This window comes from Simochromis diagramma, unplaced genomic scaffold, assembly GCF_900408965.1.
Source record: "Simochromis diagramma unplaced genomic scaffold, fSimDia1.1 OVJJ01000457.1, whole genome shotgun sequence".
NCBI classification, from domain to species: domain Eukaryota; kingdom Metazoa; phylum Chordata; class Actinopteri; order Cichliformes; family Cichlidae; genus Simochromis; species Simochromis diagramma.
The window spans coordinates 457,491-485,187 of record NW_024387277.1 but is presented as its reverse complement, the minus strand read 5'-3'; the positions used below and the strand labels follow the sequence as shown (position 1 = coordinate 485,187).

The 27,697-nt window shown below is 41.5% G+C and overlaps 1 protein-coding gene across 2 annotated transcripts; it reads left to right on the top strand.

Annotated features, from left to right (window-relative positions):
- The first annotated feature begins 116 nt into the window (after positions 1 to 116).
- On the top strand, positions 117 to 26,831 carry serinc4 (serine incorporator 4). Of its 2 annotated transcripts, none has more exons than XM_040002870.1 (11): positions 117 to 396; positions 9,872 to 10,039; positions 10,399 to 10,577; positions 12,199 to 12,278; positions 12,611 to 12,704; positions 15,096 to 15,307; positions 15,920 to 16,015; positions 24,044 to 24,170; positions 24,318 to 24,430; positions 25,016 to 25,169; positions 25,264 to 26,831. In XM_040002870.1, the coding sequence occupies exons 1-11, from the start codon at positions 370 to 372 to the stop codon at positions 25,469 to 25,471; spliced, it is 1,458 nt and encodes a 485-aa protein (XP_039858804.1). In that variant the 5' UTR covers positions 117 to 369; the 3' UTR covers positions 25,472 to 26,831. The 2 variants fall into 2 exon arrangements, with proteins under 2 accessions (XP_039858804.1, XP_039858802.1); XM_040002868.1 differs by lacking the exon at positions 117 to 396 and adding an exon at positions 2,363 to 4,653.
- The last annotated feature ends 866 nt before the right edge of the window (positions 26,832 to 27,697 follow it).

Below are 27,697 nucleotides of genomic sequence, written 5' to 3'. Positions count from 1 at the left end.
CTCTTTGTTCTATTCCTGTCTGTTCTAAGAGGTTTACCTGTTCTTCCACCACTGCAACAGATTTCCTGTGTGTCCAGACTTTTCCAGCCCTTCTGTGTATTTGAGCTTTTCCAATCCACCCACCACTGTAATCAGATTAAAAGAAAGAAAAACCTGTTGGTACTTTCAGCCTCGAGTGGGACTGAAAAACCACCTCAGTGCTCTGTGGTTTCCTCCTTCAGGAGGTGCGTCGGGTCGCGAGCAGCTGGAGGGATGCCACCGGGGCCGGAGACACATTGTTCCCGTCATACCAACCCCTTCATCCTGCTTTATGACTGATGCCTGCTTGACAGTTTTGGAGATCTCATCACCCAGGGCCTCAGGAACGTGATGACAGGACGCTGGCTTCGGCCACAGGTGAGACTCTGCAGAAAGCAAACAGCCTGACAAACACACAAGAATAGAAATCATCTAATGAAATGAAATTCCTCTGATTCCCAAAAGGATTAAAATGTTGCATACAACCTCTGCTGCCCTTAACTGTCACTCAGTCAGCGCTGAGAACCAGTGGGACTAACAGATTCTATGTAATTATATATTTTTTATATATATAACAAGAAATACTCAGAGAGTGCAGACCGCCGCTGAGGCAGCTCACTCTCTGAGTATTTATTTTTCAGGAAATATTATTGTATATTTATATGTTTAGTTTTCTTTGATCTTTTTAAACGTACTTTAAGAAGTTTGTATTCCAGTAAAAACAAGTGCAAAGTGGAGGCTTTTGTCATTTCCCATTTTATTTTGTATAATACATTAGCAATGAAGTTATTGGTTAGTTTAGTTTGTTAATAACTGGACATGAATAACTTAAGTCTATTATGTACTACAGTACATTTCTAGCTAACTAAGCAGCTCATTCTCTTTCTCTTAACGAAACTTCCTTTAAAGATCAAATCATTTCTGTGTGAACTTGAAAGAAAAGCAGATGTGAAATGTAAAAGTAGATCATAGTTATGAAAGTGTGACCTTATTTGGCCTTGAAGAAGAGGTCAGAGGTCCAAAGTAATGTCATATTTAGATCCTCATACATCTTTGCCTGTATACATTCATGTTGTCAGTGCGAGCGATGGCAGTGAGAAGTACTTCTATTTAGGAGACCCCCCCTTACAGAGCCAAACAATTGTACTGGGCAATTGATGTAAATACTGGAAACCACCTTTCAGGAACATAATTATTGAGCACTGTGTATGTACACAATGTTCCTGTGCTAGAATAAAAAGGATGGCATCAGATTTTGATGTTAGACCAATGAAAGCAGCACTTTCCCCAAAGTTAAGCTGTCAGTAGAAAAAATGCTGTGTGTAATAATCTGTCGTCTGTGTAATCCTTCAGAGTATGAACACGCCGTTCTGTCAGAGCTTTGAATGGGTACATTGTGTCTCTATGGGTAGAAACATTCCTATTGTTTGTAAAATCTGGTAAAAAGTCACAGCTTTTATTTACCCACCAGGACCAGCGCTGCTTCGAGCGCTCAGGTTTGTCTGTAAGATTCCTAAATAATAACAAAGGGATCAATTTTGAATTTTTTGTGATAAATGAAAACAAGGCTTGGATTTCAGCCAACAGTCATTGCACAGGCCTATTGAAACCATAGATCGAGCACATTCACTCAAGCACGGATTTGCATCCTCTAATTTGCTTTTGTTTGTTCTCGCTGGCACTTCCTCCTCTCCCACAAGGCAGCAGTAATTATCCAAGAGTGAAAGGGGCCCCAAGGAATGCCGGACCCTCCGCAGCCGACCGGAGCGCTGAGAGCAACACGTGTTTGTCACAGTGACTAACTGGTTTACACCCACACTTGTTGGAGGGGATAATCTAAAGTGAAATTAAGGAAATGACATCAAACAATGTTTGTTCTTAAAGTTAGTGTGGACGTTTGTGGCCTGGAGAAGCCTTCCTAAGTGGGTTACTGGTTCAAGAGAGAGTTATCAAACACATGCAAAGTTACATCATCTGGTTCATTTCTGTCATTTTTATTGGGTTTTTTACTAAATATATTTGAATAAAAGCACTTTGAGTTGTAACATGCATGCAGGTGAAAGGTTATGAATCCTGGGAGCGGGACACCCACACTCAGGGAGACAGCAGAACACAGTCGTGTCCTGAGTCCTCCACAGTTTCCTCCCCTGGTCTTTGTGTACATTCACAGCCAGCGTGCATCACCTTTCAGTCCTTTAGTGTTTATTCTTCTCGTTTTGGTCATCTTACATTTCTTTGATCGTCTTGTGTATCTGTATTTATTTACAATGTATTATATACAGGGACTAGATAGACATTATCAAAGCATCTTAGGTCAGCTAGTTTTTTCAAGTATATTGTTACAAAAAGTACTTTTCTGTGAAATCGCTGTGAATGAATATGTGGCAGTGAGCTTGTTCTTGGTAATGCTGGCTGTGGTCAGCATGTTCACCATGTTCACAGAGCTCCGTGTGTCTCCATGAGCCTCACACTGATAATCCTACAACTGACTTGCTGGAAGATTCTGGAAGAGTCTTCATTGACTGGCTTTGTAAATCCAAGCCTGAACCAGGTTAACCTCTGATGTTCCCTCTTACTCAACTTCTTCTTTATTGCTCAGTCCCATGAAGGTAAATCTGGTAGGACTGTGTCTCCTCTCCAGAGGCTACATGATCCTGGCACAAGCTGCTTTTTTCCAGCGTACATGCACAGAGGTTCAGTACCAAGAACAACTCATTAAAGCAGCTGAACACGACAGCATTGTGACTCTCTGCTTTTGCTTTGCATCAGCATAACAGTGAACAGACAGTTTAATATATCTGCAAATAACAAAGTGATCTTTTACAGTTGGATGTTTTTGTAATGCATTGTACTCAGATGGCTGTTTACTGAAGCAGGGGCTCTAAATCCCACAGGTCCTGAGGACACTTGGCCTTCATCATGTAATCTATCAGACACAGCAGTAACTAAGTAAACTTGTAGCTAAACATGTTATTTTGTTGGGTTTTTGTCTCCATACGGGAGCACAGACTGCTGTGTATTATTTCCTAAACATGCTGCACATTGGAGAATCTCTGCAGCTTCAGTAGAAGGTTTCACTCAGATAGAGTAACAGGCTGCAATAATGCTGTGCCTGCGCTGGTGAAGGTCATCCTGTCTGAGAGGAGGGCTGGAACAGCGATGGGATTATCCCAGTGCGCCACCCTGCACACTAACCCAGATCTAATCTGACTCTCTCCTCATGCACTCAGCGCTTTTCAGCCGCTGCCGTCGTCTCGTTTCACTGCTGCTGTGCAAAACAGAAGAGTGTTTTAGCACATATCCAGCTCCAAGTAGCTTTTACACCTCAGTACTGACCAGCTTTGTCCCTTTGAGGAATTCATGGACTGTTTTCACAAATGTCAGATTGTAGAACAGAGCTGGCGACGAGGAGTGTAGCAGCTTTGCAATGGGAAAGCTGAACTTGCAGGGTATGGTACCCCACGAGCATAATCGGCTTTTATCATGCGATATTCGATATTTGATATCATTTTACACAGAAACTCATCAAATAAAAGCACAAAGAAAAATACTAACAGTTCATGGAGCTGCAGAGTGCAGCAGCTTGGATTGTGGAGCTGTAAGTCCTTTAAATGATTGCTGAGCAGTCCATCCCAACATCACACACACACTGTCTGGGTAACTTAATAATAAATATATTGTCTTTTGTTCATTTTTGCCTAATACCTTATTACTCTCCCATTAGAGGCCTTCCAAATCCATTGGCCTGTTTATCATTAAGCACATGTACCGATGCCGTTGTTGACCCATCAACGGCAGAAAGCCGTCCAGCGCGTCCTGCTTTAACATTTCTGGGTCGTAGTGCAATCAAGAAAACTCGTTGGGATTACGGATGTGGGCCTCTCTCTCTCAGACTTGGCCCAGGTCTCGGAGAAAACTGCGAGTCAAGCTTCCAGAAGTCACACAGGATAATTGTTTAATTTTCCAAATCTGGATTAAACATGCCCAATCTCATTGTGCTGTGGATTTTGTGCAATGCTGGGAATATGGAATGGAAAGGGACAGATGGGACTGGCACATGATCCCTGTTGACCTCCTCCTTCTCTCCCTCCCCCTCCTCCTCTTCGTCATTTCTCTCCCACTCCCTCCTCCCCTCACACACTCTCTGCCTAATCTGACTGGGGGAGAGAGGGAGGGCACCGGGCATTCGCCACCACCTCTCCCTATTTTCTGGCAGCGCCCAACTCGGCAGCAGAGCCAAAGCACGCAGGATATGGGCGAAAAAACAACTGATTCCTCTGTGAGGCTGGACTGAGAGCAACACAGCTCTCATGTCTCATCTGCAGAGAGCCTAGTTGGACTAGATTTACCGCTAATCCAGCATAAGAGAGCGCGCAGAAACAAGCTGCCGGACTGTGCATCTTTCCTTTTATTTCATTTTGCTGAAAAACCCATTAGACGCTGCGTTCTGGCCTCTTTGAGGATGTGAGGATGCCATCTTTGTAGGCACTTAGAAAAAGAAGCCGCTTGTGCCGGACGTTCATGGCCAAATGTAGGGTGGTGGCGGCCGAGGAAAAGCAGTTCACGATGTCGGCCACTCAGGGGATGAACCGCAGCGGGGTCTACAACTACTTCCTCAACATGGTGGCCTATCAGGTGAGAGCTGGTGAGCAGCAGCACAGCTGGAGTCTGTTTGAGCCTTTTTCAGTGTCAGTTTAGTTTGTAATGCATTAAACTAAAGGAATTGACTCATGAGATGATTGTGCATACTCACTGAAGTGCTTTTATCCAGTCAGTTAGATTCACTGTAGCTATTAAGAGTTTTCTGTAGCTGTATTTGTTTTTATTAAAAAGTAGAAGGACAGTAATGTAGAAATAATCAGTTACAGGACGCAGAAACATATTAATGTGTAAGGAGCTTTTTAATGTTGTTGCTGGTCCCAGGTCAGCATTGGACATATATTGTACAGATGCTATAGAAATGTGTAAATATTACTCTGGACAATAACTTTGAGCCAGTGCTGTTAAACAATAAATGTACGTGAGTGAACTACAAGCTTTTTTACTGACTGTTTGCAGTGCTGGCATCCTCCTGCAGCAGTGCACTCTTTCACTGCAGACTGCATGGCTACATGTTTGATTTTTCTCACCAGTGACAATGGGACTCAATGCCTCATTGCAGTGTTGAGACGTAGCCCGAGATCCAGATTTGTTCATTTGCTCAGCAGTATAGAACTAAAGAACAGTTTTTTTCTTCGGTAGCAGCGGCGTTGTCTTCGGTTTAGTAATGTGCAACATGATACTCTGAACATTCTGCATCATTTGCCTTTATGTTGCTCTCCATTAGTAAAAGGTGATTTACTTTTGGATTTTGGATTTGAAGCTGTATTTGGCCTGTTTATCATAGAACCACAGACCGGTTGAAAGCAGTCCTGTTTCCATACTTCCATACTTTACTTAATGTTACGTCCAAACGCTCCCAGTGGGGGACAGGTCTGAGGTGCAGCCAGACCAGGTTAGAGTATGCTGGTGGGATATGTGCAGAATGAGGTTTTGGCATTATCTGTCTGAAATAAGCAAGACCTTTGCTAAGAACACATCACATTAATAGCAGCTTATGTTAGCTTATGGGGCTTTCACGAATATGCATTTATCGATGTTATGTGGACCTGTGCACCCACACCATGACGGATTGTGCACTGGTAGAAACCTGGAAGGTCCCGCTCCTCTTTAGCTCAGAGAACAAAGCCTGCTTGATTTTCAGGTCACTTTCCTCCTTTGCTACACTTCATGAATTACCTTTAGGCCAGGATCAGCTGTATTTCTAGATTGTTTTTATGTAGGTTGTTTTATTTCTTGGTTTGCATTTGTGGTAGAATTTTAACCTGGATTTGTGCAACAACGAACTGTGTTCATGACAGCACTCCTGAACCTGTGCAGCAAGAATACTGAAAGGAAAAGAGTTCATATTACTCTTATATAAGATATATTTCAGGGAGTCCCAGTAAAGTTCAGTTGTCCCAGTTTGTGTTCGGGAGACAGAGACCCGCTCTGCTTTTGATAAAGCATATAGTTAGGGACGGGTCAGGTGACCCTGAACCATTCGCTAGCTTTGCTGCTGTGTATGCAGGGACGTTTCCCATGATTCAGTGAGTATCCCCATAGGGGACTGTCTTATCATTGGGGTTCTTTCTTTTCTGTAAAATATAACGTCCTGTCAGATCCATGTTGTACAGTTGGAGCTTTATAAGTGCATGGAGGCTTAAAGGCGCTCAGCATTAGATTTCAAACTGTGCACACGGGTTTCTGTGGATTCTGTAAAGCTTTAATGTTCTGCAGGATAGTTCATGTAGTTCTTTACTTTATCACACTGAGAAATGTTCTGTTGTTGAACAATTTGCCTTTTCACAAAGCAGCGAAACCCTTCCCACCACCATGTTGCTCTTCCATTAAGGTGAAGCCCTCAAACCTCAGTGGATGAAAATAAAATGCAAAGGACATATTATAAGAAATATACATAGATTAAAATACATAAACTTGACAGAGGTCCTTTTGCGATACAAAGTGAAAGGCAGATGTGGGTCAGGATTAGCACTTAATAGTTGGAAAGGTGCAGATGAGATCATCATCATGTAGAAGTAACACGTTGAGTGACTCCTGTGTTTCTGAAATAATATTCTTACATTTGTGATTTGACAGGACAACCTGGCTCATTTATGCAAACGTCCATGAATGCCTGAATGAAGACTCCGTCTCTATCTCACAAACTCCTCCACGTTTAGTCTTCACTCTGTACCTAACAGTCTGTGGTCTGCCCTGAATATGCTGTGTGACCCACTCTTTTATTTGGCTGTTTTTAAATGAAAGTGATTATTTGTGTTTTTGGTTTAATCTCCATGGCCCAACTTTGCTCTGTGACCAGTAATCCTGCATTATGAACCTTAAACTAGGCCACAGGGCAGACACCTGGCTGTCTGTAAGGTGGCTCAACTTATAAACCTTTTTTATAAATTATATAAAGTTTCCCTTTTGTTTATGTGTAGTTTTCTTTATTCCATCAGAAACATCCGCACTTCTTTATTATGAACAGTTCTGGTTTGTTCAGAATGCAAAAAAGGACAATTTACATCTGATGCATTTATGGTTTCTCATGCTCTGCATGATGAGTGATGGTTTTAGGTGTTCAGTTTACAAAGTAGTTTATTTTGTGATTATCAAGTGACTTGGAGTTATTACAGTATCTCCATACTTCTCTTTGGGCCATCAGACCATTAGTCAGAGTGCAGATAAAAGCACTTTTATTAACAAATCTACAACTTGACTAATAGACAAATAAACAATAAGCATGTAAATGTGTACAGTATGTAAGAAAGTAAACAGAGAGGTGGTAAACAAGCTGGTTTAAGTGACTGTGCATGTGGTTGCTGGTGTCTGATGGGCGGGTCTGTTGCAGATCTACTGTATTTTCCCACATAATCATCTCTGGGAGGTTGGTCTGAAGAAGAAAACCTGAGTGACAGTTCTCTGGGTGAAAGTGTGTTGCTGGTGTCAGAGGTCAGAGGGAAATGGTCAGACTGCTTTGAGTGGACATTGAGGCAGCAGTAACCACCTGTTAGAACCGCGGCATGTAGAAGAATGTCTTTGAATGTACGATGTTAAACTTTGAAGCAAGTGGGCTGCAGCAGCAGAAGTTCACATTATGTGGCTCTCCTGTCAGCTTTGAACAGAAAACTGCAGCTACAGTTCACACAGAAGACTGGAAGTATGCTGCCCGCTCTGATAGCATGAATTTTCTGCTGTAACATTCAGATGTCCGGGTCAGAGACAACAGGACAGCATAGATCCATGTTGTGTGGCATCACTGGCTTCAGGCTGCTGGTGGTTCAATAGTGCGGGGGATATTGTCTCGGCACCATTCGAGTCCATTAGCAGCGGCATTGTTAAAACACCACGGCCTACCTGGGTAGTGCTGCTGACCTTTACTACCACAGTGTACCCATTCTGTAGCTCAGGAGGAACCACAGCAGTAGAGCTGGTCATCTACTAATCAGAAGGTTGGGGGTTCAATCCCTGGCTGCTGGAGAAGATACTCACCTCGGTGCTTCCTGATTCATCCATCACAGTGTGAAGGTTAGAAACGACAAAGGAAAGAGAGATAAAGGTGCTTGTGGGTGGGTGAATGAAGCAAGTTGTATAAAGTGCTTTGAATGCTCAGAGTAGAAGAGCTCTATATACGAACCAGTCCATTTACCATTCTGTGACGGCTGCTCAGAGCAGGACATCACAATAGTCTCATCAATGAGCTCACTGGGCTCCACAGTTAAAACCTTTATGATGTGGTGGAATGGGAGATTCAAGTCATGGGTGTGAATCCCAAAATCTGCAGCAAACACACATATGTACGTGTTAATATATACATATATTGTAATATAGACCAAAATCTATCTTAGAATTATAGAATTCTAATAAAGCACATATTTCTTCTTCAAAATTTAAAGTAATCTACAAAAATAGAAAAGGTATCACCAACAAACGGAAACTGTTCCCCCAAAAAATGACCAGAGCAACATCACTGACTGACTGATTTGAAGCCATGTGAGCAGTCAGTGCATAATGGAAACCCATTCTTCAGCTGGGAGGGATATCAGGAGATATACGCTCCATTTAATCGTCTTTCATCAAATCATTTTTCAGCCACTGAACAAGATTAAAGATCTATTTTGATGCAGTCTTCCCCTCAATGAGAAGATGTTGGATAATCTTCTCTGCATTATCTATCAGATTAAGACGTGCACATGATGAGTGATAATACATCTGGATTTACTCCTTTAGTATTTAGTGCATGTGTTCAGAAATCATATAGTGCAATTCCAGTGCCTGCAAATATGCACACAGTTCACAAAGCAAAGCAGAGAAATACAATCTACAATATGAAACTACACAGTTACTACAGACAGACTGCAGAGGCTGCTGAAGCACATGAGCAGATGAGCGTGCAGGTTTCTCCTCTAGGTTTAGTTCAGGATCAGTGGACATGGGCTTACATTCAGTCATCCACAGCTCTGATTGATGAGAATCAGAACCAGCCAGATGCCAGTGGACTCATTAATCTGCCATCATTGGCACTGTGAGACTGGGACTTTTAAATGTCTTCAGACAGTTTTGCTTTTAATACTTGGATTGTGCAGATGCAGTGTTTAGGATTTCCAATCATCCGGGTCCCTGTACCAGCAGGACACATTGTCCTGTAGAGGTCTGCTGCTCACCAAAAGGTCTGCAGAGATGTGGAACAGCACTGGGAGTTCAATCCATGCATCGATAGTAAACTCTGCTTAACTTAAACTGAACCATACAGCACGATTCAACACTGCAGTGCCCACTACAGAAAGTCTTCAACTTTCAATGAGTACTAAAGCAGTTTGAAACTACTCCAAATACCCGTAAAGTAAATTAGAGCTTAAGGATCAAGAGTTCTCCTGTTGTTGAAAGGCAACAAATTTATGGAGCTCATAGTAGTTCATGGTTTTCATTTTTCAGCACTCTGGACTGAATATCAGTGCACATCATTTCTACTCTGCTGTCTGACCTCATGCATCACCCACGGCCATCAGATGCTCTTTTGACTCAAGAGATGCTGTGTGCCAGAAGTGACCACATGCCAAAGATTTTATTTTTCTAACTTTATCTCCACTTGTTGCAGCATGCAGTGTAGTTTTTACTAACATATTACACGTTTCAGATCAAGTGGGGTTTTGGTGAAATACAGTTCACATCTTCTCAGCTGTCCCTATGTGTGACAGTTGTAACAGCAGACAGAAATATGTCCGTGGCCTGTGTGCTGTTTGGATGCTGAGCTGCCTCTTCTCCTCCTCAGATATGCTGCTGCTGTGGGCCGGCTCCCTGCTCGCTCTGCTGTGCCTTCTGCCCTCCGGTCAAATCCTCCACCAGCACGCGGGTCATGTACACGCTCTTTCACATAATGAGTTGTGCGGTCTCCTGCCTCATGCTGTCCCGCACGGTCTCCGAGCTCGTCAGGGAAAATGTGAGTGTTTGCTCAGTTGTTCAATATGTTACCAGTGCGCTTTATACAGTGCAGCTATTCTGACTTCATACACAAAGTCCACAGTCATGAGTGAATTCAAACCCCAATGAACAATGTGAGAAACATTAAATAAAATCATACAGAATAATAACTACTAAACATTATTATTCTGTACGTAGTTCTGCAAATAACTGATGCAGGTAAGAGTTTCAAGAACAAAAGAATAAATAAACCAAATTATTTGTCTTATATTGAAGAGCTGTGTGAATTTAATGTGTAGACGAAAATACACTGAATAGTCAGTCAGTGTGGATAAGCACCATCTCTGACGTCATCATGAATGTGACGTGTCACTTCAGGTGCCTTTCTTCAACGTGGTGTGTGACCAGGCGCACGGCGGGGGCCACTGTGAGATGCTGGTGGGCTACTCTGCGGTCTATCGAGTCTGCTTCGGCACTTCCTCTTTCTACCTGATGATGGCGATGTTCCTCATTGACGTGAAGTCCAGTCAGGACTTCAGAGCACTCATACACAACGGGTCAGTGTGAAGTGTTACACATGAGCCTTTTTCCACATTTCAGCACCAACATGTTACAATGAGTGACAAGAAGATACACATACAGACTGTTAGAGGTTAATAATGTAGTTCACCAATCAATCAATCAATCAATCAATCAATCAATAGCTATTTGTAGGAGTCTTCCCAATCTGGGCCTAAAAGTAAAATACCGTATGTTTGTCCAAACAACTCTACACTTTACAAAAGTGAGAATCTATGATGTAAACAGTCGTGACCACAAAGAAAAAACAGTAAATGAGAAGGCGTGTCCAAACTTTTCAATGGTAGTGTTTGTGTATTTTATACATATTATTCTATCTATTTACACTATACATAATACATACATCTCTGTATAGATATTAATATAAATACACACTATAGGAATATGTCCTAACTACATACAGACAGCAGGATATAAAAGAGAAATGAAGCATTGTGTGAAAGTTATGAGCAGGGACAGAAGATGATGTGTCATGTGACCTGTGCAGGTCTTGTAAAGAAGGCAGATTGTAGTCAATCATGTTTCAGTTAAAAATACTCAAGAAAATATTCAGTTTTTACATTTTGTAATGTTTTCTTATTCACATTAACAATCAAAAGCATAACGCAGGATATTATTGTAACACTGTTATGCAAGTGCAGCAGATCTGACCTAAATGTGCACCGCCTGCTTTTATGTGATTTCCTTGAATATTTAAATTAGACTTTAGGAGTGTGTCCTCACACACGCCTTTAAATACTCCAGCCTGTACCTACTGAAAGCTGCTGCTCTAATTAAAGCTCTTTGTTGTTGCACTTTCCATTGCAGTGCAGTCGATTATAGCTGTGACATAACTCGGATTAGGATTTGACAGACTGGATTGCTGCTTCTGTCTGGTATAAATAAACTCACAGGAGTCTTAGTAGTAGCACAGTGAAAGGTTACAGCTCTAACAGTGACATGCAGAGCACCGAGTACCCTTGTTCTTAAAGACCAGACGCAGACACATAAACAGTGTTTGCACGGAGGAAAAACTTACTGTGCTCATCAACGTGCACCTCCCTCTTTGGGACTTTATTATTTGTGTTTCAATTGTTTTTCTTGTTAAATAAAGTATTTATCTGAATGTATGAGGCCACTAAAGTCAGTACAATGAATTTCATTTCTGAGGAAACATGAGCAGCACACAAGCATTTTAAAATTCTGCACAGAGACATTCAGTCTGTAGCTGGAAGAAAATCCAATAACATAAAACATGTAATGTTCATGTTGGTAGCAGATGCTGTAAATCTTTACAACAGCAGCTTGAGTTTATGCTGATTCTAATTATTAGTTCAAAAACACACCACAGTGAATATATTTTCATTCCACATCAGATGAATAAAGTAAGTTTGAGCAAACAAGCCGATTTGGAGCTCAGAAGTCTGCAAAAGGTACGTTTTTCAGATTCTGCTGTTTCTGTTCTTAGTATCAGAAATGAGTGGGTTTGTAGGTTCAATAGAGAAGTAATACAGCACTTGTAAATTAGTAAAAATTACAAAATCGTTGGAAAAAAGCTTTTATATTGAAGGTTTAAAACCCCCCAAAAACTAACAGTTCCTTTTTTCTTTCTTTTTTCAGCTTCTGGTTCCTTAAGTTCATCACACTGCTGGGAATGTGCACTGCTGCCTTCTTCATCCCAACAGAGTCCTTCCTGCATGGTGAGAAACTTTTCTATCAGGCTTTTCATTGGAAACAAATCCATCCTGAGAGCAGATATGACCTTCCTTCTAAACCCTTCTAGGGGGCAGCAGAGATCTGCTCCTGAGCACTATCGAAACCCTGCAGGGCATTCATCACCGGGCCATAAATCTCTGCAGCTCGGTTTCACTTTGTTTGGGGACAATAAATATGCTGAAACAAGTTTGAGATCACAGCCAGTTTATTATATACAAGTTGCTCTTGTTTTTCCTTTCCTGTTAACTGCTTCCTCTGTCATCTTGAAATAAATCACTGGATGATGGCGCTTCTCTCTCTCTTTTACCTGCCTCAGCTTGGCATTATGTTGGTGTGGTGGGAGGATTCGCCTTCATCTTGATTCAGCTCATCCTCATCACAGCGTTTGCACATACCTGGAACAAGAACTGGTAAGACTAAGACTGTCCTACAGAATCACCTAATGTGTGATTTTATGTTGTGAAATGAAGAAGACGAACTCGTAGCTGTGTGGAATCACTCATTTGACAATCATCCAAAACAAGGACACACTTACACCGTCTGTGGGGATCTTGACGTTGTTAAAAAGCGTGTCATTAACTTTGTGTTTGCTGTGTTGCTTGTGTTTTGCTGACATCATAATGCGTCTTTGCACGATGAAACTTTATGAAAAAACGATTCATGACCTGGAGCACATCCAGCACCTCTGGGATGCCTCGGTGCAGTGCTGGATGAGAGCGAATCCCTGCAGTCAGATTAAACATCTGGTGGAAAGACTGAATCCAGAGGAGGAGCGCCACATGGTGTTGGAATGACATGTTTTCATTGTTTCGCAGTGAACACATATTTTTGGTTTTCAGCATAACACAAGTCCTTCACAAAACAAACAATACACACAATCACATCTATTTATTTCTGTAATCTGCATATTTACAAGAGAAATGGAAACATTTTGGATAAAGCTTATAAATTGGTGACGTGCAGCATATACTGCTTTATCATCCTTCTGAACACTAATGTGCATCATTTCCAAACTGAACATAGCGTTGTGTTATTTAAGACAAGCCACTGCGCTCATACATTTGTATACAGCTGGACTTGTCAGACCTGTAGCATCCATCTCTTGTTATGTACGGTTTCTGGGTCCTTTGCAGCTTCTTCCAGCCTCGTGTGAAGCCAGTGCTGATGATTCATTTCTGTCCTGCAGAATAACTCAAATCAGACTCATTCAGCACCAGCTAAGTAAAACACAGCGCTGCTTCTTTTTTATTTGCTTTTTCTGTGGGTGAAACATGCGACAAACAGCAACCACACGTCTGTCTTCAGACGTCTGGAGTAGTTGAAACCAAAAGTATTCAGTTTGCTGTGGTCAAAGAAAACCATCCAGACCTCAAATATTCAGGAAAAGAAGGACGTGTTCATGAATTTTGAACAGTTTCTGAGTGACCGGAGAACCGACGGACTAAGAAATAATAATTCTGTTGGCACTTCTATCCTCTCTGCATCCTTTCTGTAGTGTAAAGCGCTTTGGGGTCCTATGGACTAGAAAAGCGCTATACAAATGCAGGCCATTTACCATTTCTGTCATGTCCTCATTTATCTGTCCAGACGTATCCCAGATGTTATTTACTGTATCCAGCTGTTGCGGCTGCCTTTGTCGTCAGGCTCAGCCACCTCTGAACTCTGATGAGTTGTAGCCACGACAGCTAAGAGGATTTATTCATTCAGGCCTTTTCTGAGGCCACTGCAGACAGGCAGAAAAGCCTCTTTCTCTCTTTACAATGACGTGGAGCTTTCATTCACCACTGTCTCTCCAGTCTTGGTTTACAGGTCAGAAATGTTACCAAATATTCTTTGGTTCACAGCTGCAGCACCTGGCAGATTTCTCTTTGCATTATCAAGCTGACTCCAGTGTTATTCTTACTGTCTTCTCAATCCTTGGCCTCACCACTGTGAGTCCTAAATACCCGACTGACTCAGTGACTGTGTGAGATATTCCGAATTCCATCTTAATAACAATAACAGTCACATATTTGATTTATAGGTGCCTGTATAAAACCCCAAGGTCACCTTGTGTTGGTACAACAAATTAAAAACATGTACACAATTAAACGAAAATCAAATAAACACATAAAACTATACAAACTAATGAAAGTAACTACAGACTGAGACCGTGTTATAATGAAGGCTCTGAAACCTTTTCCATAGAAAATCACATTCACTTCTAAACATAACTTTAGGTTTACTTTCAGCTACATGCTAAAGATGCTAAACATGTTCATGTCAAAGTAGGCTGTATACATGCATTCTGTCTTCCAGTTGTTTTCCAGTTGTGTGAGTTTAAATCTCCATAACAAGAGGTTTGAACCACTAACCACCGAGTTCTACCCATGAGGATGGCAAGGAGAGCAAATGTTACTGTACATGTCATTTATCCACAGTTCATGTATATGATGCAGATGTGCAGACTAAGAGATTCATCTTTAATGTTTATGGACCTTAGCAGAGGAAATGTTCTTACAGTCCCAGCTGGTGTTATTAATGGCTCAAAGCCCAGCTCTGCTTTGGTAAGCATACGGTTCAGGTGTGATGTGTTCAGTCAAAACAATACAGATCTGTTGTTTTTAGTGTTAACAGGTAAAACAACAGGGCTGGAATAAACTCTCAGTTAAAAATGAAGCCTGATGTAATAATTGGATGCCACTTTCCCACCAGCTTCCTTGTCTCGCCAAATTCAAAGTGGAATAATCACTCGTGCAGTGGAACACCATGACACTTGAATATGAAATCAGTCAAGCTCTGACGATCATCTGTCCTCTCAGGTTGACTGGAGCAGCAGAAAACAAGCGCTGGTACCTGGCGGTAATGTGCGCCACCCTGTTCTTCTACACCATCGCCACTATGGCCTTCACCTTCATGTACAAGTACTACACCCACCCCATTGCCTGCCACTTCAACAAAGTCCTGCTGTGGATCAACCTGGGACTCTGTGGTCTCATGTCCTTCATTGCCGTCACACCGTGTGTGAAACAGAGTGAGTCGATGAAACACGCTCACGGCAACAAATCTGCAAATAACACTTAGTCCACATCCAGCTGTGCAAACATACACCTGTTGAACAGAGAGCTGATGTAAGCTAACATTATCTGCTTCTCCTATTAAACCAGACGTGCTTTGCCTACACATGTCTGGGCTTCAGGATTAAACACAGGCCTGTACTTTCAGACAAGTACAGGTAATGGTATTGGTACTTTACATGAGTATTTACATTTTGTGAGAGTTTATGGACTCTAGGAATACACATCAAGACTTTTAACTCCACTGCATTTATCACACAGCATGAGGTAGTGTAGTGTGCATTTGTACTGTGCAAATCTGTAGTTTGGTAAAAAATCTTTATATTCTATATTTATAAAAATATTTATAAAAAAAGAAAAATAGACACTATATGGAATGGAGGACAGTTACATCCTGGTCATTGTGCTGGGACAACAGTAGCGTTGCCAGGTTTGATGGTTCTTTATAGCAGTTTGAAGTGCTGAGCTGAAGGTTTCTTCCTCGAGATGAAAAATAATCATGGCCAGACTTTTCAGGACTCCCCTTTGAGAACTTTTGTACCATCCTCTGTCTTTCTCTCTGTCTACAGAACAGCCTCGGTCTGGGCTCCTTCAGGCCTCCATCATCAGCTGTTATGTCATGTACCTCACGTTCTCTGCACTGTCCAGCCGTCCACCAGAGAAAGGTACGATAAATAATCAAACGCAGAGCAGAAACACAGAGATCGCTCGGCTGAGACACTGACACAGAAACGTGGACTTTCCCCTTACATGCCGATTAAAAGAGAAACATGTGCAACAAGTTCCCACACATGCACCCGGATCTCTTCATGCTTTTTTCTTCAGAGCTGCGATCGATCAATGTTGTTGGATTAAATGACACCTGCGTAACGTGATGAGGGTTATAAGGGTTGTCTTCCTGCAGCGTTTCTCTGCATAACTGTGATGTAGAGATTGAAACAATGCACAAATTTAAAAACTGAAAGTGTAACACTCACAGAGGAAGATGACCCAAATGCAGGACAAAGACAGGAAGTACAAGATTCAGTACAAATAATCCATCTTCAAAATAAAGAAGGAAGTAACTAAGACAGAGTAATGCACAGAGACATGGAGGCAGACGAGGCCTGACAGCTTGCGCTATACCAGGATGTAACCCTAACACATACACATACTCCTCTATAATTTGCCTTTCCGTTTTCCCAGTGACTCACCTGTTGGCTCCAGGTAAAACAAAGACCCTTCACATAACAGAGACATTAGAGCAGCAGCTTATCACACAACCCAAGTCTTATCCAGGCTTTACATCTAAATGTGTCTGAATCATACATGGATGCTTTGACAATACTGGCTGGTAGAGTCGTTACACTTCCAAACACAGCTGTCCCGATGAACAGCAAAGTGCAGGGTGATGTAAAGCAGGCGTCCAGGAGGAACCAAAGTACCAATGCATCCCTCATTAAGTGTAGCAGTTCGATGTTTTTAGTCCATTTTTGCTACTTCTGGACTCGTTTGGTTAAATACAGTGTGTTTTTAGTCAAAGGTAAAACATCAATAAAGTCAACATGGGTTCACGATTTGAATCTAAATAGCTGTTATTTTACACAAATGTTGGAGAAATCTAAATTTGTTTGTGTTGCTATTTTATGCTCTTATTCCAGAAAAGCCATAAATTGTATCATAACTTCGACAGACTGCATGATGTCACCCACGGTTTAAGAACTCCAGTCTTTGAAGTCTAAATTTTAGCGTTAATTTCATCACCACCTTGTTTTTAGGTGACAGAAATGAGAATTTATTCAACAAGAGGGTGTAGTTCAACCCTGACAGGTAATGCTAGCAAGCCTGTGAGCGAAGTGTTTATTGATAGTATGATCGGAACGCAAGGTTTGTGGACATGCTGTCCCAGACAGCCTTCAGTTAGCAGCATGATTGTCTACAGTCCATATTAGCTGCAGTGATGCTTAGCAAACACATAGAGGTCTATAGCTGCCTATAGCTGTGAAACCAGTGAGTTATTTAAAACTTTACTCTCTGTACAATTATCACAAAGTATAAAGGCAAAGGCATGTTTTCATGCTGAGGCTCTGTTGCAGCCACCTTTGAGTCATCGTCTGCCATCATTGGTGCTTTGGCATAATCTGGTATACACTTGCAGTCCTGGGCGGACTCTCACTACTTTCTGTTGCTGTTTAAACACATTATGGGTAAATGTCAGAACTCAATAAAACATTTGAAACCCTCACTGAAGGCCCAGCAGAAAAGTTCCACATCTGTTTTCTAAATGAAGATTGTCGCTTTCTTTAAGGTCACTCAGCAGACTGTGAGCTGTGTCATGTTTGAAAATGTTCTCGGTAATCGGCTGTTATCCACAAGGACAAACTATAGGTGTGTTTGTGTGTGTAGGAGAGGTGTGTGAGAGCTCAGAGGCACTCGGGCAGCTCGGGACGCTGCAGCAACATGTTGAGAAAATATGCACTCTGAGTTTGTTATAAAAACAGCTTTTCAACACAGACTGGGAACCACACACAGACACACACACATCCTTACACACTGTAATAGTTAATTCCCACTTACTGTGGCTGAGTTTCCTTTAATTCATGGATTGACCTGTCATGGAAACGTCTCCAGAAGGGAAGTGTGTGTGTGTCTGTGTGTGTGAGCGTGTATGTGTGCGTGTGTGTGCGTGTGTGAGTGTGCGTGTGCGTGCACGTGTGTGTGTGTGTGTGTGTGTGTGTGTGCAGGGCTGGACTGGGACAAAAAATCGGCCCGGGCATTTTGACTAGAGACCGGCCCACCAGGTATTATAGGAAAAACCATAAAGCCTTTGAATGAAAACAAACGCTGTTGTCACAGTGATGTACACTGTCTTGTTGGTATATATGTATCAGTCTAATACACCATCCTCCCTATTCTGGTATTCTAAACAGTACCCGAAAGTAGACTGCTTGGTCGAGTTAACCTCCTGAACTATCTACAACACATGGTGAAAACCTGAAATTAAGACAGAGAAGACTAGAGGTGAGACATGATCATTACTGATACTGATGACAGATTTAGATATATTTTCATAAACCATTCATTTGCCACATCAATAAACAGCATAGCAGGGCAAAATATTTTTTCTAACATGGCAACCTTTAATAAGTGAAATGAGATAGAAAGACAGGTGAGAAAGAATAAAACTTAATTGACTTTTTGATGGCATTTTACACACAGTACTGGTACAGTATCTAGAAAATGTGGGAAAATACTGGCATCATATACAGTACTTAGCTACTTCTGAAGAAATTATGATGGGACCCTAAAAAAAAATTACTATGTACCATAATGGATTTCTATACATTTGACATCAGATGAAAACATTTGTCGTAAGATTCAGATTATTATTTATTAAAAGCGAGACATTTTAAATAAAAAAGAAAAGTATTTCTTTGTGCCCCCCTCTCCCTGTTAATGCCCTACCTGCCCCCCTGGCAAAAGTTTGCTAGACCCGCCCCTGCACAGTTACCAGCTGTCAGCTACTTAGAAAAGGATCCTGGTGTTATTAGTCTCTCAGAAACAGTTCATAACTTCCCTTCAACTCGTTTATGTCACCTAAAGCAGCGGTCCCCAACCCCCGGGCCTAGGACCGGTCCGTGAGTCGTTTGGTAACAGGCTGCGAGAGTTGAGGCTCAGGTGTGAAATGGTTTTCAGGGTTTTTATCGGTTTTCAGCGTTATTTTGTTATCGTTTTGATCGTTAACTCGGTTTTCCTGGGTCTTTTCACGTGTGTTAGGAATAAATCTTCTTTTTTTCGGTACCGGTACTAGTTTTATTTTGTTGTATTTATCTGCGACACATTAAAGGCCGGTCCGTGAAAATATTGTCGGGCATAAACCGGTCCGTGGTACAAAAAAGGTTGGAGACCACTGACCTAAAAGGTAAACCTGTTTCTCCATCACCTGTTCAGCTCTGATGGTTCAGTAAGGACATCTCCTGGTTTCATCTTCATGTTTTCCTCTCACCACAATCCAAACCGGTATCATGACCAGCAGCTTTTACAGCTGTGGCTCCAGCAAACATCAGCTGATACTAGAAATAATATTAAATAAATTCTAACAACAGCTGATCAAGCTTAAACGCGCTGCTGTTGTTTAGCGCGACATCCGCTGGTTTCCTCTTTCTGGCGCAAAGTGGGCAATAAACAAACAAGAGAGAAAAGCCGATCAGCTGATCATTGATCAGTTTCATGATTGAAGTAGAAACAGGAGAGGGAGGGGGAGAGAATGAGAGAAGAAGAGGAAGCTGTGCAGCGCAAAGACACAGAATAACTCCAGCTTTGTGTCCGGGACAAACTGTGTTCCTTCTCACCTCAATACCAAACGCGCAATATTTTCTCTGAATACCAGACTATTCCGTTTTTTACGGGACAGTTAGAAACTCTAATAACTAACCTTATAAATAAAATAAGATAAAACAAGTTCAACATCAGTAACATCATAGCACCCGCCCAGCAGCATATAAACTCCATCATGCTAGCTAGTACGCAGTACGAGTTATTGTAACTGACTGTAAAAAGTCAGCATAACGAAAATAAACTCCACCTAAACTTGGTTTATATCTGACCCAGATAGACTGCAGGTCATAACTTCTTACCTGATGTTCAGTTCACCGCCTCGGGTCTCTGCTCCTCCTGCCTTTCCGTCATCCACCTGCCAGCGTGTTGCATCTGCTGGCCTCCACCACTTGCTAATGTTACTGAATCTGTGGAAGCTCCGCAATAGCCACCACCAAACAATTGAGTTATTTTTACACATCTCCCAGCATCTGGCTAATCCACCACCTTTCAGTGTTTATACCGTTATGGGAAAAAAAACGAAAAAACAAACAAACCCCAAAACCCATCGGCCCATAAAAACGAAAAATCCAGTCCAGCTATGTGTGTGTGTGTGCGCGCACATGTGTGTGTGTGTGTGTGTGGGGGGGGGGGGGGGGGGGGGGGGGGGTGTCCTCGTTACTCTCTTCTTCGGCCTTTGTTTGAGTTGTGTGTTCCTGGAAGGCTTATTCTGCTCTATGAGCTCACCGTGACGCACACAGAGTAATCTGTATGTTTCTGAGAGAAAGAATTAGTGACTGAAAAGACACAACTCAAAGAGGCAGACATGCTCTTGCTGCTTTGGCAACTCCTGATCTGAGTGTACTTGTTTGTCTGTCTTTGTGGGGCCCGGCATTAAAGTTTAAAAAACTTTTGAAACTAAATGGAAACTAATGCAAGAACCAACAACAGTCTCTGTGAAGCTTATTTTGGTCACAGTAACATTGTTTTCAGCTCTGCCCCACCTGAGTGTAATCGTTCAGGTAGAAATATGGTTCAGAAATTACATGCCAGGCAACCAAGGTGTCAGTTTCTGAATTTTGCTCAGCATTGCTGTTAGGATTAGCGGCATCACTCCTGGGAAAGAGGGTGTCGGTACCGACGGCGTCAGTTTCACTGTTATTGGGATTAGGCTCGTCATTACTGTTATGAATGGAACTGTTGCTATGGTGATTTTCTGTTTGTGTCTGCAGCTCAGCTTTTCGAATGCGATTCAAGTATCCTTCACAGAGTTTCTTTGCTTTTTCTTCTACTATATTTTTGAGCTCATTCAAGTGGTTGCTCACCTCCTCTGAAAGAAGTTCTTCGTACACCCATCTGTAGTATGAGGGGCACCCTGAGGACTTGATGTTGTTGAACCGTCTCATAATACAAATGGGTTTCCAAAATTCGTAGATATTCCAAATAATGAAAAGCACACTCAAAACACCAAAGCCAATGTCCTACAAGGGAAGGCAGGAAAATGTTAAAACTTATTTATCTGTATGTTAATGAAATGCACAACTGCCAAAGATATCTATGAATATATATCTAAATCTATATAAATACATCTGTATGGTAGAGCTGTTAGAGAAACGCATTTTATCTTATTTTATTTACTTACCACTGACTCATTCTTATATGTAGCTTTGGTGTGCTTTTCCTCATTTGTCAGAATCTCCTTACAAGCAATTCCTCTGTGGTTTCTACCAATGTTTGTTATCAGACAGATGTACCAGTCACCCTCAAGCAGAACAGCACCTGCCCAAATGCCAGTCAGAAAGAGATATTTGGCCAAAAAAAAGCCAAAAAGCTGCATGTAATTACCACAACTACAATAGCGCTGATAATAAATCGTCTTTTTGTAGAAAGACTCAATTAAGGTGACTAAACAACTGAGGATTAAAGGTGGGAGAGCCATGAAGACTGCACCAGTTATATGTGAATGTGGATCGCAGGAACAAACATAGTCCATGTCCAATAAGTACTGAAGCAGGATGATGCTCACAGCTTTAGTTAAGGATGAAAAAAGTTTTTGAAGCAGCTCGACATGGTGAGTCATGCTTGCTGAAAAATGTCAAAAACTCTTGATGTAGTAGAAGAACAGTTCAGCTTTGAGACTCGATTTCATCCAGCTTTGTGCACTGCTAATGTGAGAGTGTTTTTCATACGATAACAGAGGGATTTTATTGTGTCTGCTGTGTTTTTAGGTGGGTGGGTTACAACCTGCACTTTTATACTTTCACTTTTGATATCTGTAGTCTATGAAAACATAATATATTCTACGTTTTACACAGAATGCAGATAGTTTCATCTCATTATTTAGTAAAATAATTTAAACCCAAAAATACTTTTCATCACTGCCTCTGCAAATTTGAACCATTGGGTCTGGTATGAAAGCACATGGCAGCTAGTCTATGTGTCTCTGCCGAATCCAGAGACAGGGATTTCTATTAACTGCCTACCCTTCCTATTCATTGTTTCTAAGTTTGATAAACTTAGAGAGACTCCATTCGCACGACTAACATGCTGAAGATAAAAGGAGGGCCAGCCATGAAGACTGCATCATTTACATGTAAACCCGGACTGCATGAGCAAAAATAATCCATGTCAAATACGTATTGCACAACGAGGAAGAAGGTTATGAGGATGATGCTCACAGCTTTTGATAAGAGTGAACTAAAATTTCCACGTGGTGTGCCATGACAGCTGAAAAATATTACAGCACAAAACTCTCAAAGCAGTTTCATCAAATCCTTTCTTGCAGCTTTGCTTTCTGCTAAAACCACAGGAAATATTCTGCATTTAGCGGGCCTGTGAGAACACTGCTGAACTGCTACTACAACGTGCCAGCCCTCTACCCCAGCAGTGGGGGTATAGTCCTTCTTTCGTTGGTGCGCTACCCCCCCCCCTTAGAACACAGTGCAGGTTGGCAGAAGTCAGTTTTTTACAGTTTTATTTAAAGCGCAGTTTAAACATCAAAGTGTGTGCACACTGTAGAGAGCGAGAGCAGTAACCACAGGTTATGAAAACAAGCTGGGACAGGTGCCAACAGTTTCTGCTTCATTTCTTAGTTACTCTGATTTGGATACATCAACAAAACCTTAGACAACAAGAACTGTAATAACTGCAAACCGTCCTTTTTACTGTTCAACAATAACAAAACAGAACATTTTCTTTGCGTAAATAATTCTCCTAACAGATCAAACGTCTGGCCACATAATTTGTGGAACAATTTATAACAAAATTATTTTAAATACACTAAAATTACATCACCAAATGGCATGGTGTTTTAATTCCTGTGCATAAATATGCTTATTTATTCTTGATATTGCTGCAGTTACTTATTGTCACCAGATTGGTCATGTGATCCTCTGGACAAATGAGAGTTTAGAGAAGAAAAGTTTTGTGAAGGCCGGCTAACAGCAGCTAACAACAGAAAAGCTGAAGATGTTCAGCAAATGAGCGTCACCGACTCCTCGACTTGTATCATTGTTGTGAGCAAGACTGAGCAGATGTGCACAGCTGAGGTAAACAGCAGCCTGACAGGCTACACTCACTGCAGATCAACGCTGGCCAGGGCTCTTGGTCCTACAGCGGCCACCATAGCTAAGGATTAGAATTAGAATAGAATTCATGTCTATTGTCATTGCACACGTCACAAGCACAAGGCAACGAAATGCAGTTTGCATCCATCCACAAACTGCTTTAGCAATAATATAGATATATTACAGAATATGGAACTATTATAGGTATGGTACAATGTACACGGTATGAAGGTATGTTATGAATATACTATAAGTATGTACAGGCTACAGCTGTAGTGAGTGTACAGGCTATGTTAGCTTATACATATGGTTAAAAATATGGAAACTATACAGATTGTAGATATACAATTGTATTAATAAACAGTTATATACAGTTGCAAACAGTTGTAGAATTATAATTATCATATTTTACAGCATTTACAGTAGTGCAGTTAAGCTAAGTGAAATATGTGGATAATTTCTACAGAGGCTATATAAAGTGCTAGTGGTTGTGGGTGGTGGTTCAGTCCATGTTATTATTGTGTTTATTTAAAATCAGTACACAGTAGATCGAGAGTCCTTTGAAAAGATGTCATATTTTAATATTGAGTCAGTTACTGTGCTCACTGTGTTGGAGGAACTGTGACCGTATCATTTCCTCAGGGATTAATAAAGTATTCTGATAATAAAGATTTCTCTCTCTTTTTTTTTTAATATAAATTGTGATATTGTTTCATCTTCTGAAACTGTACTGTCAGTGTTCAGCCATTCATACATTATATAAACCAGCATTTGAGTTTCCTGGTGTGATGCGATGGTAAAACTTAGCATGCTGTGTTATCTTTGTGTCAGTTGTGTACCAGGGCATGAACATGACCGTCTGTTACCCCAGTGTGGGACAAGATGGCATCCAGAAAGAAGGCAACGCTGTGGCCATAATTGGAGCCGCCATCATGTACTGCTGTGTTCTCTTTGCATGGTGAGTAAACACTTCATCTTTAGACAGAGTATCTGCATGATACAAAGCAGTGACTGAAAATGTCCTGTAAGCGTGCATTGCATTTTACATCACAGCCACATATCTCTGCTGGGGCAACAAATGTGTTGATGTCTAATTTCCCTCCAGTAATGAAGCTTCCTACCTGGCAGAGGTGTTCGGGCCATTTTGGATGATCAAAGTTTACCGCTATGAGTTCCAGAAAGCTACATGCTGTTTCTGCTGCCCTGAAGAAGAAGAAGGTGTGTACTAAAACACTTAACCTGGTTTCATTTGGTCCTTATGCTGCATTTGACCATTTAAAAACTCTTGCAACTAAATTAACTCCCTTAAAACTGAGGATTTAAAGGTAAGAGGTTGGTATCAACTTGTGTCAGTCTTTAACAAGAAGTGTGCAAATGTAAACTCTATGTTGAAGCACTTGCAGTTCTTCTAAAGACCAGCTCGATCCAGGATCACCAACAGCACCGGCAGACTTTTGAAACTGACACCTGACATCAGGAGCTAACGTTGTCCCGCTGATGGGCACTGGAGATTTATTGATTGAGTTTAAATACAAAAGCTGCAACCATTGTTAGCCAATCCTTACACTTGATGACACAAATGTTACAGTTGAATAATGTTTTCCACTTGTTTACTAAATGCAGATTATGGTAGGCCAGGTGGTTCTTTGCCATGTTTCAAAGAACCACCTCTCTAATAAATGATTGTGTGTGCAGAAGAAAAAAACACCTTTGCTGTTGTGTAATCCTAACTATGCCTCACAGTTGATGCTATGGTGGACTGATGGTTCTGCAGTAACCAGCATATCACTTGTAATCTTCCAGCTGAAGAAGATTTTGCGATTGATGACGAGAACAAAGGCTGTCAGAAGGTTATTCACAACGAGACACAGAGGGTGGCTTACAGCTACTTCTTCTTTCATTTTGTCTTCTTCCTGGCCTCGCTGTACGTCATGATGACCCTCACTAACTGGTTCAGGTTAGAAAGTGACAGTTCTAGACATTGTTCTCATACATATATATTTTACATTTCTGAGATGTTTCTTTTGTAATCTGTGCCGTCTTCTCCCCAGTTACGAGTCAGCAGTGCTGGAGACCACTTTCACCCACGGCAGCTGGTCTACCTTCTGGGTGAAGATGTCGTCCTGCTGGGCCTGTGTGATCCTCTACCTCTGGCTCCTGCTGGGCCCTTTGTGCAGCTGTCAGAACGAATCCAGACCTCGCCGATCACGCATCAAACGCCGCTCAACATCATCCCGCCATGTCACTGTCAGTGTCTGACACTCAGGAAGTAGCCTGGCAGGAGGAGAGTGGACAAGAGGTCAGGTGTCGGAGGGCCTGCCCCGTGTTGCCCAGCAGGAGGAAATTTTCAGGCATGGAGGTCACTGGGGTGAGGGGTCAAAGACTCACGGTGTTGTGAGAGAAACCCACGGGTGGTGCCCCTGCTGACATGTGAAGAACTGGGCACAGGCCTGATGTCACAGGCTTGATACCCTAAACCACTAACAAGGACATAACTGTGGTTTAGAAGCACATTACAATATGAATTGCCAAAGGGATCAGAAATGAACTCTCACTCAGTATACTGGGTATCGCAGTAAGAGGGTAGGTGTAAAGATTTTGAATGTTTAATTTTAGTATTTTTATTATTTTTGCAGTATGTAGACACTTAAAATTGTAAGAGAGAACACTGTTTATGTATTTGCTAGATTACTATTTCAGAGGCGCATGTCCCTAACATTTAAAACTGTTTCATGTATATCAAATAAAGAATTTGCCCTAAAGCACAGAGCCTTTTTAGCCCTCTGACAAATAATTGAGGGTTATGGAGCATGAACAAATCTTTCAAATTCTGCAAAAACACAAACAGTTTAAGAACTACCTATAAAGCAACACGTTTTCCTACCGACACATTTACAGTTCAATCTGTGCAGTAACTTTGAATCTTTTTGTACATCTAATCTCTCTCCTCCGCATACAACTGCAAACCTGAAAAAAAGGTCACATTACGCATAACTACACTTGACCCACTCATCTTTCATCTAAAATAACGTCATGCATACATACAAACAAGCATAATCCAGTCATCTTGGAAGAAAGAAAACTGCATGAGACTGGCTCCATATAAAACAAGGCATTCCCGACAGACCCATGTGAAAATCTTCAAGTTTACATCAGTAATAACTAACCTTTTATCTTTTATTAGTTAACTTTATCCAATTTGAAGACGATGTAGACACTTCACAAACATGCCTTGATGTCTGTAGTGGTCGGTGCAGGGCGTAACTGCTATAGCAGTAGCATAGCAGTAATCAGCTCCTTCATTGTGAGGACAGTTACAACTGCCTGATGTGTGTGGTTGCCAGTCCAACATGAGGGATTCTCCAGTCTCGGTTAACCAGATGGTAGCTGCAAACACACCCTAAAACACCCGTTCTTTTTAGCTTAACATCTTGATTAGAAATCGCTAACACATTAGCCTAGCTTTTCCCCATGCTACCAGTTGTAAAGGTAAGCTAAAGCCAGTAAACTTCTGGCTTTAGTTTGTTAATGCACAGACACAAAAGTGTTGGTGATCTTCTCAATAGGGATGGGTATTGATAAGATTTTCACGATTCCGATTCCATTTTCCATTCTGTTTAACGATTCGATTCTTTATCGATTCTTTTTAAAAAAGGAGAACACTAAGGTCGATTAGCTTAGAACTTTGTTTTATATCTTCTCTTTGAACAAGATAGAAATTTAGGAGTAACATGGCCTTACAAACCCAACAGTGAGATCTTAAGAGATCCACAGCCTACGGCTTTTCAATGGGGTGTCACAGGGTCCCCAGGAAAAGAAATTGTAAATGTAAAATAATAAAATAAATATTCTTCTGTAGCAATAACAAAGTATAACATAAATTATTCTGTAGCAATTACACAAGAATATCCAGTAATGCCCCTGCCTACAATTAAACACATTCACTTACCTGAAAATCGGGGCATCTGCTGTGGCAAATGGGTTCAAGCCTTTTACCACAAACTTAGTCACTGCTCGTGACATTTGTCTATCCTGGCCTGAAAGGAGACGCTACCGGTAGACTGCAGCGAGAACTGCCAGCATCTGAGCCAGCCAGACTCTGCCTGTCTCTCTCATCATGGTCACCTAAATGCACAGTAATGGCAGGTTTAGTAATAAGGCAGATCGCGCTAACATAATATGCACTGTTAGTTGATTATTTACCTGCCGCATTAACTGGGAGAGGACGTGCAAACGTTACCGCTGCTGCTGGGTTGAGATTCACGACATTCATTTAAGGTCATCGCGTGTTTTGTGAGCAAATGCTTTTGCATATTCGTAGTGTTTCCTCCCTTAAATGAAATATCTACTTTGCAAGTATTGCAAGTTGCCCTGTTGTCATCCGTTCTCGTAAAGTATAATCGAACTTTTGAGCGTTTGAGCCGCCATGTTTCCTGCCAGGTAAATGATGCTCCGCAATGTGGTGACATCATTCGGGGCGACTGG

Excerpts from the sequence above, each read along its gene's own strand:
- serinc4 (XM_040002868.1), top strand. The coding sequence starts at position 4,540 with ATGGCCAAATGTAGGGTGGTGGCGGCCGAGGAAAAGCAGTTCACGATG. Across the intron at positions 10,578-12,198 it reads AGAGCACTCATACACAACGG|CTTCTGGTTCCTTAAGTTCA; the intron begins GTCAGTGTGAAG and ends TTCTTTTTTCAG. Across the intron at positions 16,016-24,043 it reads CAGCCGTCCACCAGAGAAAG|TTGTGTACCAGGGCATGAAC; the intron begins GTACGATAAATA and ends TCTTTGTGTCAG.